We start from the raw sequence: 12,174 nt of genomic DNA, 5'->3' as shown, positions 1-12,174 counted from the left end.
TCCAAACACAAAATAACTTATTTATAAGTTACTTGTAACGGAGTCATTTATTATTTAAGTTATTTTATCAAAAGAAGCTTAATTAAGTTGGTTACCAAAACTGGAGCTAAATAGTACTACTTACACTTATGTATTGTGATTAAGGTAACTTTGGGACTTATAAAAACAAAATAAAAAATAAGCATTGAATTTTAAAAACTTTTTTTTTTAATTATTCACTTTCTCTCTGCTTATGAATATTGGAATGCCATCTTGGTATATTAATTTTACCAATCATTTTACTTGTAGAATCAAAATCAACCACTATAATCTTCACGTATAAAATTATATATTTAGTATTTGATGAAACATTTTTATTTAAATAAATTTGATTAGTCTATTACAAATTTAATTATTCTATTAAGATACATTATTTTTATGATTAATTATTTAATTTAAAAAATATGAACTAATACATGTATAAATATAGGTAACTACTTGCTTATCAATGATTAATTTTTAAAATACATAAAACATTTTCATAACTTTACTAATAGTAGAAATTCATTTTAGTTAATGTCAAAGAGTTTAAAGTTTAATTATTCTACCTGTATACTAAAAAATAACTACTAAATCAATAATTCACATAAAATATATATTAGAGTAATATTCCGCATTCAAGTTTTTTAACGAATTAAATCTAACCAAGTTAAATAATAAGATTTTGAATAATATTAGTTATAACTGATTTTTTTTTATATTAGACCAACTTAATTGAACTTGGTTAAAAAAAATTTAGATATGTAATATTATTCTATAAAATATACATTAAAAATGAATTAAACAATATATATTTATACGTAAATACATTAAGTAACGTTTGTTTTGACATATTGTGACAAAGCTGAGAGATTGAGAATAAGTATCATGTTTGTTAACAGAGAGATTGGTACTAAAATTTCAGTTTCTGTCCCAAAATTTTAGTACCTCCACAGGAGACTAAAATTTTTGGGAACAGAAACTGAAACTTTAATAACATTTTATACCTAAAATGCTTCAATTTCAATTAATTAATTTCAACTTTATCATTTGTGCAAATTAAATTATAACTTCATTCTTATTTCTGTTTTTGTCTCCCACTTTACACTAAATATAATACTAAGATTTATTTCATTTTCTGTCTCTTAATCTCAATCTCTTAGTTTCGATCTCTCTTCCAAACGATATCTTATAACTTATTCGATGATTTATTTTGTGTCCCTATGGTAGCGTTTGGTGGAGAGACGGTGACTGAAAGACTGAAACTGAGAGACAGGGACTAAGAGACAGAGACAAAAATAAATCTCAGTATTCTGTTTGGTGCAAAGTGGGAGACATAAATTAAAACAAGAATGAAACTCTAATTTAATTTGTACAAAATGTAAAATTGGAATTAATTAATTGAAATGAAGGTATTTTAGGTATAAAATGTTATTAAAGTTTCAGTATCTGTCTCTAAAAATTTCAGTCCACTGTGTCCTTACTTTTTGGAGGTACTAAAATATTGAAATTTTAGGGACAGATGAGTCTCAGTCTCTCAATCTCTGTCCTAGTACTTCAAAACAAACGCTACCTATATGTATTATTTTTCAATTTATACTAATAACTACATTAAAGAAAAGGGAGAAGAAGAGAATCTAGCAATATCTCTTTTGTGTGATTCCCTTCCATGCAGGAATCAACAACTTAACTGGAATCCTACACACACTCCGCAACAAATCAAGCTGACGCATCACGCAATTCAATTGCCATTTATTATTTCATTTCTTTATCTACCAATCTATTCATCTCTACATTTTATTTTATTTTATTTCATTTCCACTACAAAATCATTGGCTTTTTTTTTTTTTTTCTTATCATATTTGTGTAATCACACCCCACTTAACTAACCTTTCCACAAATAATGGATCCTTTCTCAATTCCAATCTCACACTCAAGCACACTCTTTTGCAATTAACCCGTCTAGGTGCATAAAGCATAAGCATAATCTCTCTTTCCATTTATCAATTATGTTCCAAGTAATTTATATACTGAATCAATTCACTTTTTTCTATCATTGGATGATGAGATGTGTAACATATTATAGTGTTTATACAGTTGTGCAATCATATCCGTTCTTTTGAATTATACGGTTAAAAGATATTTATTTTTATTGATGTAACATCGTGTAATTCGATATACGTGTAAAGTTACACTGATAGTACATCAAAATTAAATTCTTATATTATATATATCCTCATTCACCAGTTTTTCTTTCTATGTTGTAGATAGATATTGCTTATCTCTACTATGGGTTCAATTGGAACCGAAAGGTAACAAATATTTGCTTAATTAGCTTACAAATTCATCATTATTCCAATAGTTTTTTCTGAAATAATTTCATTTGGTTGAGTACTTGAGTTGCTGATTATTCTTGGCTATGGTTCTTGATTTTAGCCCAAAAGTTGAGGTTGCCACAGTTGATGTAATTTCAACTAAGGGTCTTATCCAGAATGGCCATGTTTATCTAGATGTTAGGTAAGATTTATATTTTTCTTTATATCTCTGGGTCTCTTTGAATTTTTTGGATTTATTTTAAGATTTCATGCTGGTATTTCTTTGATATTGCAAATTGTTAGGACTGTGGAAGAGTTCCAGAAAGGACATGTGGATGCAGATAAGATTATCAACATTCCATACATGTTTAATACACCACAGGGTATGCTGAATTTTTTTATTTTAAATTATACTTAAACACTATCAATCTAAAAGAATTTTTCAATGATGTGATAAATCTAATCATATACTGTCACGTTAATAAAAATAACTAGTAACATTAAAATCTACAGTAATTAATCTTCCGTTTTGTGTTAAGAGAGATTGTCATAGTTCTTCAAGCCGAATTAGTCAAATTCTTGATAACAAAATTCGAAAAACAGTCAAAGATCATAATACGTTAGTAAAAATAACTATTTTTCGTGCTTGTTATGGTTAGAATGTTTTAACTAATGTGATTTTGAGGAACAGGAAGGGTAAAGAACCTGGAGTTTTTGAAGGAGGTTTCATCTGCTTGTAAGAAAGAAGATCACATCATTGTGGTAAATTTATTTGAAATCTATTTTCATTGTCAATAGTTTTTCTTTTTTTTTCTTTTTTTGGTTTCTTAATACATATTGCTATGATATTCTATGTGTGTTTGTTTCTTCTTTTTTTTAGGGTTGCCAGAGTGGGGTGAGGTCTCTTTATGCAACTGCTGATCTTCTTGCTGAGGTAACTTGAAAGTTCATATCAACAATTACTTCAACACATTCTTCAATCAAAATTCTAAAAAAAAATATAAAAAAATAAAAATTCATTTTGTATTTTTTAATATATGCATAATTATTTATCTGAATGGACAATAGAGACAAAGGCCTAATTAAGGTGATTTTATCTCATATAATAATATTATTAAGAAGGCTTAATTAGATGAAAAGTAGTTCTTTGAATTGAGATTATGAAAATCCAAACGAATTTTATATATCGAATTTGTTTAAACTTTTATGATTTGTTCGTTTAATATTTTTTAGATATCTTAATTTTATTACTAGAAACTCGATTAATTTGACTCAATCCGACTCTAAAAAGGGTAGTTTTTTAGAAAAATGATGAATTAAGAACCTTGTTGATGTCCTCTATCAATAATATGAACAATGTTTAAAAGCTAGTTTTTGGCTTTTCTTTATTTTTCTTTTATTCTCTTAGCTTTGTCATATTGTATGAACCAACCAATGTGGATGAGGAAATTAACTTGTTTATATTGATTGGATTTTGTTGTGAAATTTAATTTGGCAGGGTTATAAGGATGTGAATAACATGGGAGGAGGTTATTTGGACTGGATAAAGAATGAATTTCCAGTGAAAGCACCAAAAGTGAAAAATGATCTCTAATCAATAAAAGGATCATGGATCCATTAATTTCATCTGAATAATGGTTTTGATATTTTCTGTATGAATATCCATGTTAACTACTTTCATTGTTCTCACTAGCTATAGTATGTATGTATATCTATTATCCTTAATTATAAGAAATGCAACTATATGTTGTAAACTTGTAATGCAATTGTAATCTTCAAGGACTATATTAATGGGAACAACCATTAATAACAGACAAAATCCTTGTTAATTTCTTATTTCTCATGTCCATTTGCATAGAAAATCTATTGTATTATTGGTTGATTATCTTAAGTAATAGACTTTGATATGTTTATTGTTGGTAGACCAAATTTTGGATTATGCTAAGTGTACACCAAAATCAGCCACCAAATTCAGCCACTAGTATAAAATACATGTTAAAATACAAATACACATTGAAAATAAATTAAACCACATATGTATTTATACATAAAACTGATTTTAATATACAAATAGCATTTTCTCCAAATTTTAGATCAACTAGGCTAAAAGTGAAGAATGAGGTTAATACTATTACTAGGTTCTTCTATTTGGGTGATTGAGGTGAGAAGAGGATTATGCTCCAAAATAATAAGTTTAGCTAAACAAGATTGATCAGCAAATACAGATAATTTTTTTTTAATTAATGGTGAACATATTTTAAATGAGTTTGGTATGACTATAAGAATAAGTTATCATTTTTATTTATGAACTAAGGTGAGATTCGCTCCATACACAGAGAGGCTATATATTGTATTATAATAAGTATTATATTATTTATAGATTGATTAGATAATATGTAAGTTAATGTTAAATTTAAAGTGTTTTATATTAAAATTATTTTGCAAAATATTTATTTAATAATTTGTGTATAATTCTATATGATTATTCAACTAAAAATATAATGCAACTTGAAATTTATTTTATTGTTTTAAGAATTCAAATTTTTTTTAGAAAAAAAAAACATAGATTTTTTATATTAGAATTATACAAAATTATATTTTTATTTATTGTTTTTATTTTTATATTTTTTTTATTTGTCATACTTTATCTTTTCATGCAACGTTTTTTAGTTTGTAAATAATTAAAGAAAAATAAATGAATGAGAATGAAAAATACAAAAAATATAATATAAAATAATAAATTAACTTTATAATCACGATATATTTGATTGTACCTATTAAGATGTGTCAAATTTAAAATTACTTGAAAGAATTTTTCTAATTAGTACGAGAAATTAAAAATGAAAAGTAATAAGAGTCTTATGCTCCATGTATAAATAAATTAAATAATATAATAATAAAAATCTTAACATATATAAGTAGTAGAATTTAAATATTTGTAGCAGAATTTTTATAATAATTATTATTATGACACTTTAAATATATATTTATTGTATTTAATTAGTACAAAATATTTTAATTGAATAATTCTCATCTTTTACTAAATAATTAAAATTGCTGATATGATATCATTAACAAAAAAAAAATTGACTTAAACTCATTGTAAAAAAAAAAAGGTATTAACTTTTATATTAGATAGAAAGATAGATAGATGTTTATAATATTGACAAAAATTTATCTAAAAAACAATTAAACTGATGTTGTACCTATAAAGATGGATTCTAATGGATAATACTGTCTATTCGGATAATAAAAAACTATCTAACATTTTTAAATTACTTTTTTTAATCTAACTCTAAATTTTCAACCACAATTCTATTCCTAACCTACTTCAAATGAGAAAAAGAAGGAAAAGAAAAGGATAGTTAAGTATTAGTGAAGGGTTGGGAATTGAAAGTGAGGTGAAGTTAGAGTTGTGATTAAAAATTTAGAATTCAATTATGTTAGAAGAAGTTAGAGTAATAAATATTATTTTTAGTTAAATTAAATAGTTTTAAATTTAAATTTTATTAAATATATACAAAAATTAACTACTAAATAACTAAATTAATTATTTATATAATATATTAAAATATAAAATATACTTTATAAAAAACCTAATGAATTCTAATTGTATCATCACTCTTATTTAATCTTTTTTTCTTTTTTAAATTTAAAACCTGTGTGATTCCAATCACTCTATCCCAATATATTTTTAAAAATAATAATTATTATTTTAAGGTGAAAATTCAGGTGCAGTCGACTTCACGTGAAGTTGATAATTGATAGTCGTTAGATGAAAATTTAGTCAAATCAATCAAATCATTTAAGATTCTCAGTTATCAATTTCACGTGAAGTGAACTGCACATGAGTTTTTACCTTATTTTAATATATCTGTTAAAAAGAATGGCAAAATTAGTTTAATATTTTTATTAGATCAAAAAACTGTTTTTTTATAATCTTATTTAAGATTAATTCTAAATATTATAACAACTCAACTTATGTTTTTTCAAATTTGTAAACCGGCTTATGCATATATTTTTCTAAAAAATAGCGGCACTTCCTTAATATTTGGCAAAACAAAATAATTAACCTGTAATAAATATTTATTTATTTTTTTATATATAAAAGTTTGTTCTTCGCGAAAATAGCTCTTCCCCTACTAAGCAAGTAAACCTCGATAGTTCTTCAATACATCCGAAAAGAACTCGCTTGCTCTCGAAAAATTCGATCTTTGGCTTCGTTTCGCTTCTGAATCCTGCAACTATGGTGCTCGAGGTAAGCCCTGATTCTCTTCCTTCCTCAGCGAATCCCCAACACCACCATTCCTACGTTTCCCCCTTTTTTATCCCCTGTAAGCAATTAGGGTTTTTCTTTCTTGCTGTTACTTCAACATTGTTATTATTAATTGTTGTTATTATTATTGGTAATTGTTATTTTGGATTCGATAGGCGACGATGATCTGTATCGACAATTCGGAATGGATGCGAAACGGGGATTATTCTCCTTCTCGATTCCAAGCTCAAGCTGACGCTGTCAATCTTATTTGCGGTGCCAAAACTCAGGTTCGTGGTAAATCATTGCTTTTTTAATAATTTAGTTGTTTTTCAGTAGAAATAGGAGAAATGGTAATTATTTGCAAATCAAATACTCAAATTTCACGCTTTAGAGATGAGAATTATGTATCAATGTTAGCTGGGAAGTTTGTAATTTAGAGCTGTGTTATTTGTGAATCTGCTGGATAACTGGAGGTTTCAGTTTTCTCACTTGTGAATATGGTGAAATAATGAATGTTGGGTACCTTGTTAATAAACCATAACTGAAATATCAATTTGGTGAAACAAGATTTCTTACAAGCATATTAATGGAGTTATTGATACATGATGTAGGAACGGTGTTTCCCAAATTGATGTAGGAAGCTCTTACTTTTTGTTCTAGTGTTCCATTGTAGATTTGATGCTTGGGTGATTAAGTGCATCGGGTTCACTTGTGCTGATAATTTTTGTGTTGATAATTCAGTCTAATCCAGAAAATACAGTGGGAGTTCTCACCATGGCCGGGAAGGGGGTTCGTGTTTTGGTCACTCCTACCAGTGATCTGGGCAAGATATTAGCTTGCATGCATGGTTAGTTGTTATCTTAATATGTTTTTATTCCTCCTCTATGTACCTTTTCTCTTACCTTGTGTGTATCAATGTAACTTGGTCTTCTTTAAACCTCAGTTACGTTAGATTGAAAAATATTTATAAAAATCTAGCATCGTACTTTTTTTATGTATTTATTGTACTATTGTGCTTGGATTATCCTGATTGTGAAAAAGCTGATTTCTCTTTCTTATTTTTCTTCCTGATTTAGGATTAGAAATAGGTGGTGATATGAACCTAGCCGCTGGCATTCAGGTGGCACAATTGGCTCTTAAGCATCGGCAAAATAAGAAGCAGCAGCAAAGGATTATTGTCTTTGCTGGAAGGTACAAAAAACTGTCCCTTTCTGAAATATTTAATTCATTTGTTTGTAGCTATTTTCTCATCTAATTATCTCATTTCATGGTTTCTAAAGTCCTGTCAAGCATGAGAAGAAAGTATTGGAGATGATTGGAAGAAAGTTAAAAAAGAATAGTGTTGCACTTGACATTGTCAATTTCGGTGAGGAAGATGAGGGGAAGACAGAGAAGCTGGAAGCACTCCTTGCAGCTGTGAACAATAATGATACCAGCCACATTGTTCATGTTCCAGCTGGTACAAATGCTCTTTCTGATGTGCTTATAAGGTTTGTGAATTCAATTCATCTTATTTGATTTCTGTTTCTTACTTTTTAATAAGGATTCCCATTTGATCCAGGACTTCTTCTTTGATATACATGTGAGTTAAGGAATTTGTTTATTATCTGCTCGGCTTCTATCCAATTCTGTTCTGTTTTCTTCCAATTCTGATTGGACTTTGGGGCTTTGGACTCTTGTGCTTTTTCTTTTAATCCTTTCCCCAATTATTTACTAGCTCACCAAATAGACATTGGCTCGTCCTTCATATATTTTCTTTGCCAAACCCAAGTAGCAGAAATGGCATGCTTTAGATGGCTCTCGTGAAATATCTGTCATACTTATTCTGTCATCCTATTTTTTTTGTGTGTTAGAGGATTCATTGTTGCTCCGACTCTTTTTAAATTCTTTCCTGTAGTCCAATAACAAATTTGCTTTCCCTATTGAGAAGTAAATTTTGTAACCTTGTTTTGTGGCAGCACACCTATTTTTACTGGCGATGGTGAAGGTGGAAGTGGATTTGCAGCTGCTGCAGCAGCAGCTGCAGCTGGTGGTGTATCTGGATTTGAGTTCGGTGTGGATCCAAACTTGGACCCCGAGCTGGCTCTTGCTTTAAGAGTTTCAATGGAAGAAGAGAGAGCCAGGCAGGAAGCAGCTGCAAAAAAAGCTGCAGAAGAAGCTTCTAAACAAGAGAAGGGTGGTGAGCAGCAAGCCAGCTCACAAGATGCAACAATGACTGAGCGTGCTAGTGCATCAGCTTCAGAAGCTGAGACAAAGACAAATGATATGATGGTTGGTGCTATTTGTTCTTTTAGGCAGATTTATTTTTCTGTTTCTTCCCCCATGGGATTATTCATCCATTTCACAAGATGAAACAATGTCACCTCTCGATCTTTCAAAGTACCATTCAATTTCTGGATGGTTTAGAATAATTCAGATGGACAGACATCATTGGCTTATTAGAAGCTATTTTTTCTTTTTTTCTTTTTTTTTTCCTCGTTTGAGAAAGCACCAAAAAAGCTGTTTTAATACTCCCTTTTTCTGGGCTGATTTTATTTTTATTTTTATTTTTTTATATATCTATTGTTTTGATTAAAAAAAAAACTTTTCTTTTAAAAGTTTACTTCTAGTTGTATTGTTTGCTTTGGTTTAACTTACCTTCAAATTGACGCAGGATGACGAGAATGCACTACTACAACAGGCTCTTGCAATGTCAATGGATGATCCTGCGATTAACCAGGAGGCCAAAGATACAGATATGTCTGAAGCAGCTTCAGATGATCCCGAATTGGCACTTGGTGAGTTAAAATGTTTATTAATCTTTCTTGTTTTAAACATTGGGTGAGTGCTCTGTAAGTCTATCTTTGCATACAGTCTTGTCATCCATGAGAAGTACTTTCTTGTTATATTGCTTGATCATTTATTTGGTTCTGAATTTGAGAAAATTCTATCAATTATGTTGGAGTTTGTATTAATGGTCGTGCAGGTATCATTTCATTGCATTGAATTGCTGTGTCTATATAGATTATTAGTTTATAACACGCCTTGCCTTTCTTTTATAAAGAACAAACATGTGCCCCTCTGTTACGACATATATGTACACGTCACATTGAATATGATATAAAGATGACAAGTGTCTGTGCATGTTAAATCTTTTTTCCTTTTCTGACTTGAATGTGACATGATACAATAGAGACTATGGCATTTATTTATTATTATTATTATATTATGATTTTTTTTAAAAAAAATACTGAACAAAGATAAGACAAGTTTCTCCTGCAAAACGGGGATGTACAAAGCTTATATGTATTACATTGTGAATAATAATTCTTCAATTTTTTTAATATTATGCATATGCTGCGTATGTATCTAATAATTGTTACAATTTGGTGTCTCCTCTCTGCTCACTGTCACTGCTTGCATTGTGTTGCGTCTTAATAAATTTCCAGAATTGCCTTAGATGTTTTGTTTATACTGATTATCTATTTCATTATTTTTATCACTTGGAGCTCTCCAATTATCGGTAGCAGACAGTTCAAAGGACTCATCTAGCCAGTCAGACATGAGTAAATTGTTGGCAGATCAATCCTTTGTGTCATCTATCCTTGCTTCGGTAAGTTTGAAAATTTCAGTAAAATACAGCATGTGCAATCAGATGTATAAATAGAACGATAAGTTATATGTTCTCACGCCAATATTTCGTTTCTTCTGCAGCTTCCTGGGGTTGACCCAAATGATCCATCTGTCAAAGATTTGCTGGCCTCCATGCAAAATCAATCTGAGGCAAGTCTGCTTTAAATTTTACTCCTCCTGATTCATATTCTTGTCTTTGTAAACTGAAAATTGGATTTTGTCGTGTGTCAATGACTATGTGCTGGACAGGATATGTATTTCTTTACTGCCACCCTCATTAATTTGTTTAATGTTCCTGGATTTTGTTACATTTAAACACTGCTGCTATTTTTCTGATTGTGCTATCTTGTCAGTCTCAGCAGAAGAATGATGACAAAAAGCCACCAAGTGAGGAGGAAAAGAAGTAATTTCGAGAATCTCTTGGTTGCGTCGGGTTTCGATTTCGTTTCCTTTGATACATAATGGTAGCATGTTGGATTATGGTTCTAGTAGAGGCATGAAGCATGTTGAATGTATTTCAATTATTGATTTTCCTCTGCTAATTGGAAATGATGTATGTCTTAAGATTATGAATGAAGGATTGATCAGGTTATAGAGGCTATTATTTGCCATGCCTTATTTTTTTCACCATGGTATTGATATGCAATGGGGCATTTAAGGGGAACGTACATGGTCTTGTGGTGAATGAACATACCATACTATTTTCAAGTTTTACTTTAATTCCACTTTAAAGCTTTTTCATGTTTTTACATTTTGCTTTTATATACAAAATAGCCAAAAGTTCAAGTTGAAAGGATCTATCCCCCTCATAATGTGAATTCTCATTATGAGGATGTATATAACCCTATTTCGCTTTGGTCTAGTGTGGTATGGAGTGAACTTAGTCGATCATTTAATTCTAAATTCTAAGTTCATAACCCTAACTCATTTTTGTTTTGGGTGGAATGGATCTACTAATTCTTTGATTTCGGTTAGGAAAATAAGAAAGGTTGGATCTTAAATTAAGAAATAGATTTAAGAAGCTAAGAAAGGGTATCCTAATCGATCCCTATATTTTGTGGTGAAGCAATTAATATTATTTTCTTTTGGTTGTTCACGGTATCTTTTAGTATAACAGGTTAATCATTAATCTGTTGCGGATTTGATCATATCCATTCATTTGTTCATTTGCTTTTTGTATTATCCTTTTATTAAGTGATTATATATAGGTTTAAAGATTAGGAAGATTTTCAAGTGTACCGTCATATCGGTGTATCAGTGATTTTTAACCGTTGATCTTAATTATATATATTATATATATTTTTTATAATTAAGATCAACGATTAAAAATAACTGAAACACCGGGATGACGGTATACTTGAAAATTTTTCTAAAAGATTATCCAGCTAAATGATAGTATATTTTTAAATAACTTTGAGAACTGGGATTGAAGTTGAATGTCCCTCGTGATTATCTCTACCTATTTAATATTTATAGTTTCCTAGGCCGGCACCCTAAGACTGGATCCTTTATTGGAGTCAATATTACCAATCTCATTTTCGTAGATGTTTTTCTTTTTATTATTTTCGAATAAATATGTTAAATAGTTATGTAAGAATGACATTGATAGAGTGAAAATAATCACTTTTTTAAATAAATTTTCTAATGGCATTTAACTAATGAAGGAAAAATATTTTTATAAACAAAATTTGATGATTTGATGAATTGAACATTCTGGTATTTTATGTTTTTTATTAAAAAATATTAAAGATTATTTTTGAAAAATTAGTTATAAGTTTTAATTTCCATATTTCAAGCATGGACGTTAGGTCAAATATAAATTAATTGATAATAATTTATTGTAAAGATTGCCACTATAATGCCTTATCCTTCTTAAACAGTCACAAGCACATTGTATATTGTGGGTTTATATAATTAAATATTTAGCTAATAGTAAATCCATAAGGATAGGATAAGGTTGAAACACATCAA

At 29.0% G+C, this 12,174-nt stretch overlaps 2 protein-coding genes across 5 annotated transcripts; both read left to right on the top strand.

Moving 5' to 3' along the window:
• Positions 1–1,890: 1,890 nt before the first annotated feature.
• STR18 (sulfurtransferase 18) lies at positions 1,891–4,262 on the top strand. Its single transcript, XM_016348292.3, has 7 exons — positions 1,891–1,984; positions 2,286–2,330; positions 2,455–2,535; positions 2,637–2,716; positions 3,025–3,095; positions 3,214–3,267; positions 3,832–4,262. Exons 2-7 carry the CDS (start codon positions 2,308–2,310, stop codon positions 3,925–3,927), a joined length of 405 nt encoding a protein of 134 aa, XP_016203778.1. The 5' UTR covers positions 1,891–1,984; positions 2,286–2,307; the 3' UTR covers positions 3,928–4,262.
• A 2,148-nt stretch (positions 4,263–6,410) lies between these two features.
• RPN10 (regulatory particle non-ATPase 10) lies at positions 6,411–10,942 on the top strand. Of its 4 annotated transcripts, none has more exons than XM_088500723.1 (11): positions 6,435–6,591; positions 6,765–6,878; positions 7,333–7,438; positions 7,668–7,782; positions 7,872–8,081; positions 8,550–8,669; positions 8,715–8,862; positions 9,245–9,368; positions 10,080–10,183; positions 10,285–10,353; positions 10,557–10,942. In XM_088500723.1, the coding sequence occupies exons 1-11, from the start codon at positions 6,580–6,582 to the stop codon at positions 10,608–10,610; spliced, it is 1,176 nt and encodes a 391-aa protein (XP_088356849.1). In that variant the 5' UTR covers positions 6,435–6,579; the 3' UTR covers positions 10,611–10,942. The 4 variants fall into 4 exon arrangements, with proteins under 4 accessions (XP_016202797.1, XP_020970317.1, XP_088356849.1 ...); XM_088500724.1 differs by having other exon boundaries at positions 10,563–10,867; XM_016347311.3 differs by having other exon boundaries at positions 6,411–6,591; positions 8,550–8,862.
• Positions 10,943–12,174: the final 1,232 nt, after the last annotated feature.

The sequence above is a fragment of the Arachis ipaensis genome, chromosome B1 (genome assembly GCF_059453495.1).
Source record: "Arachis ipaensis isolate K30076 ecotype BB chromosome B1, ASM5945349v1, whole genome shotgun sequence".
Taxonomy (NCBI): domain Eukaryota; kingdom Viridiplantae; phylum Streptophyta; class Magnoliopsida; order Fabales; family Fabaceae; genus Arachis; species Arachis ipaensis.
Note: the sequence above shows the minus strand (reverse complement) of the source record. Positions and strands in the feature narration are given on the sequence as shown.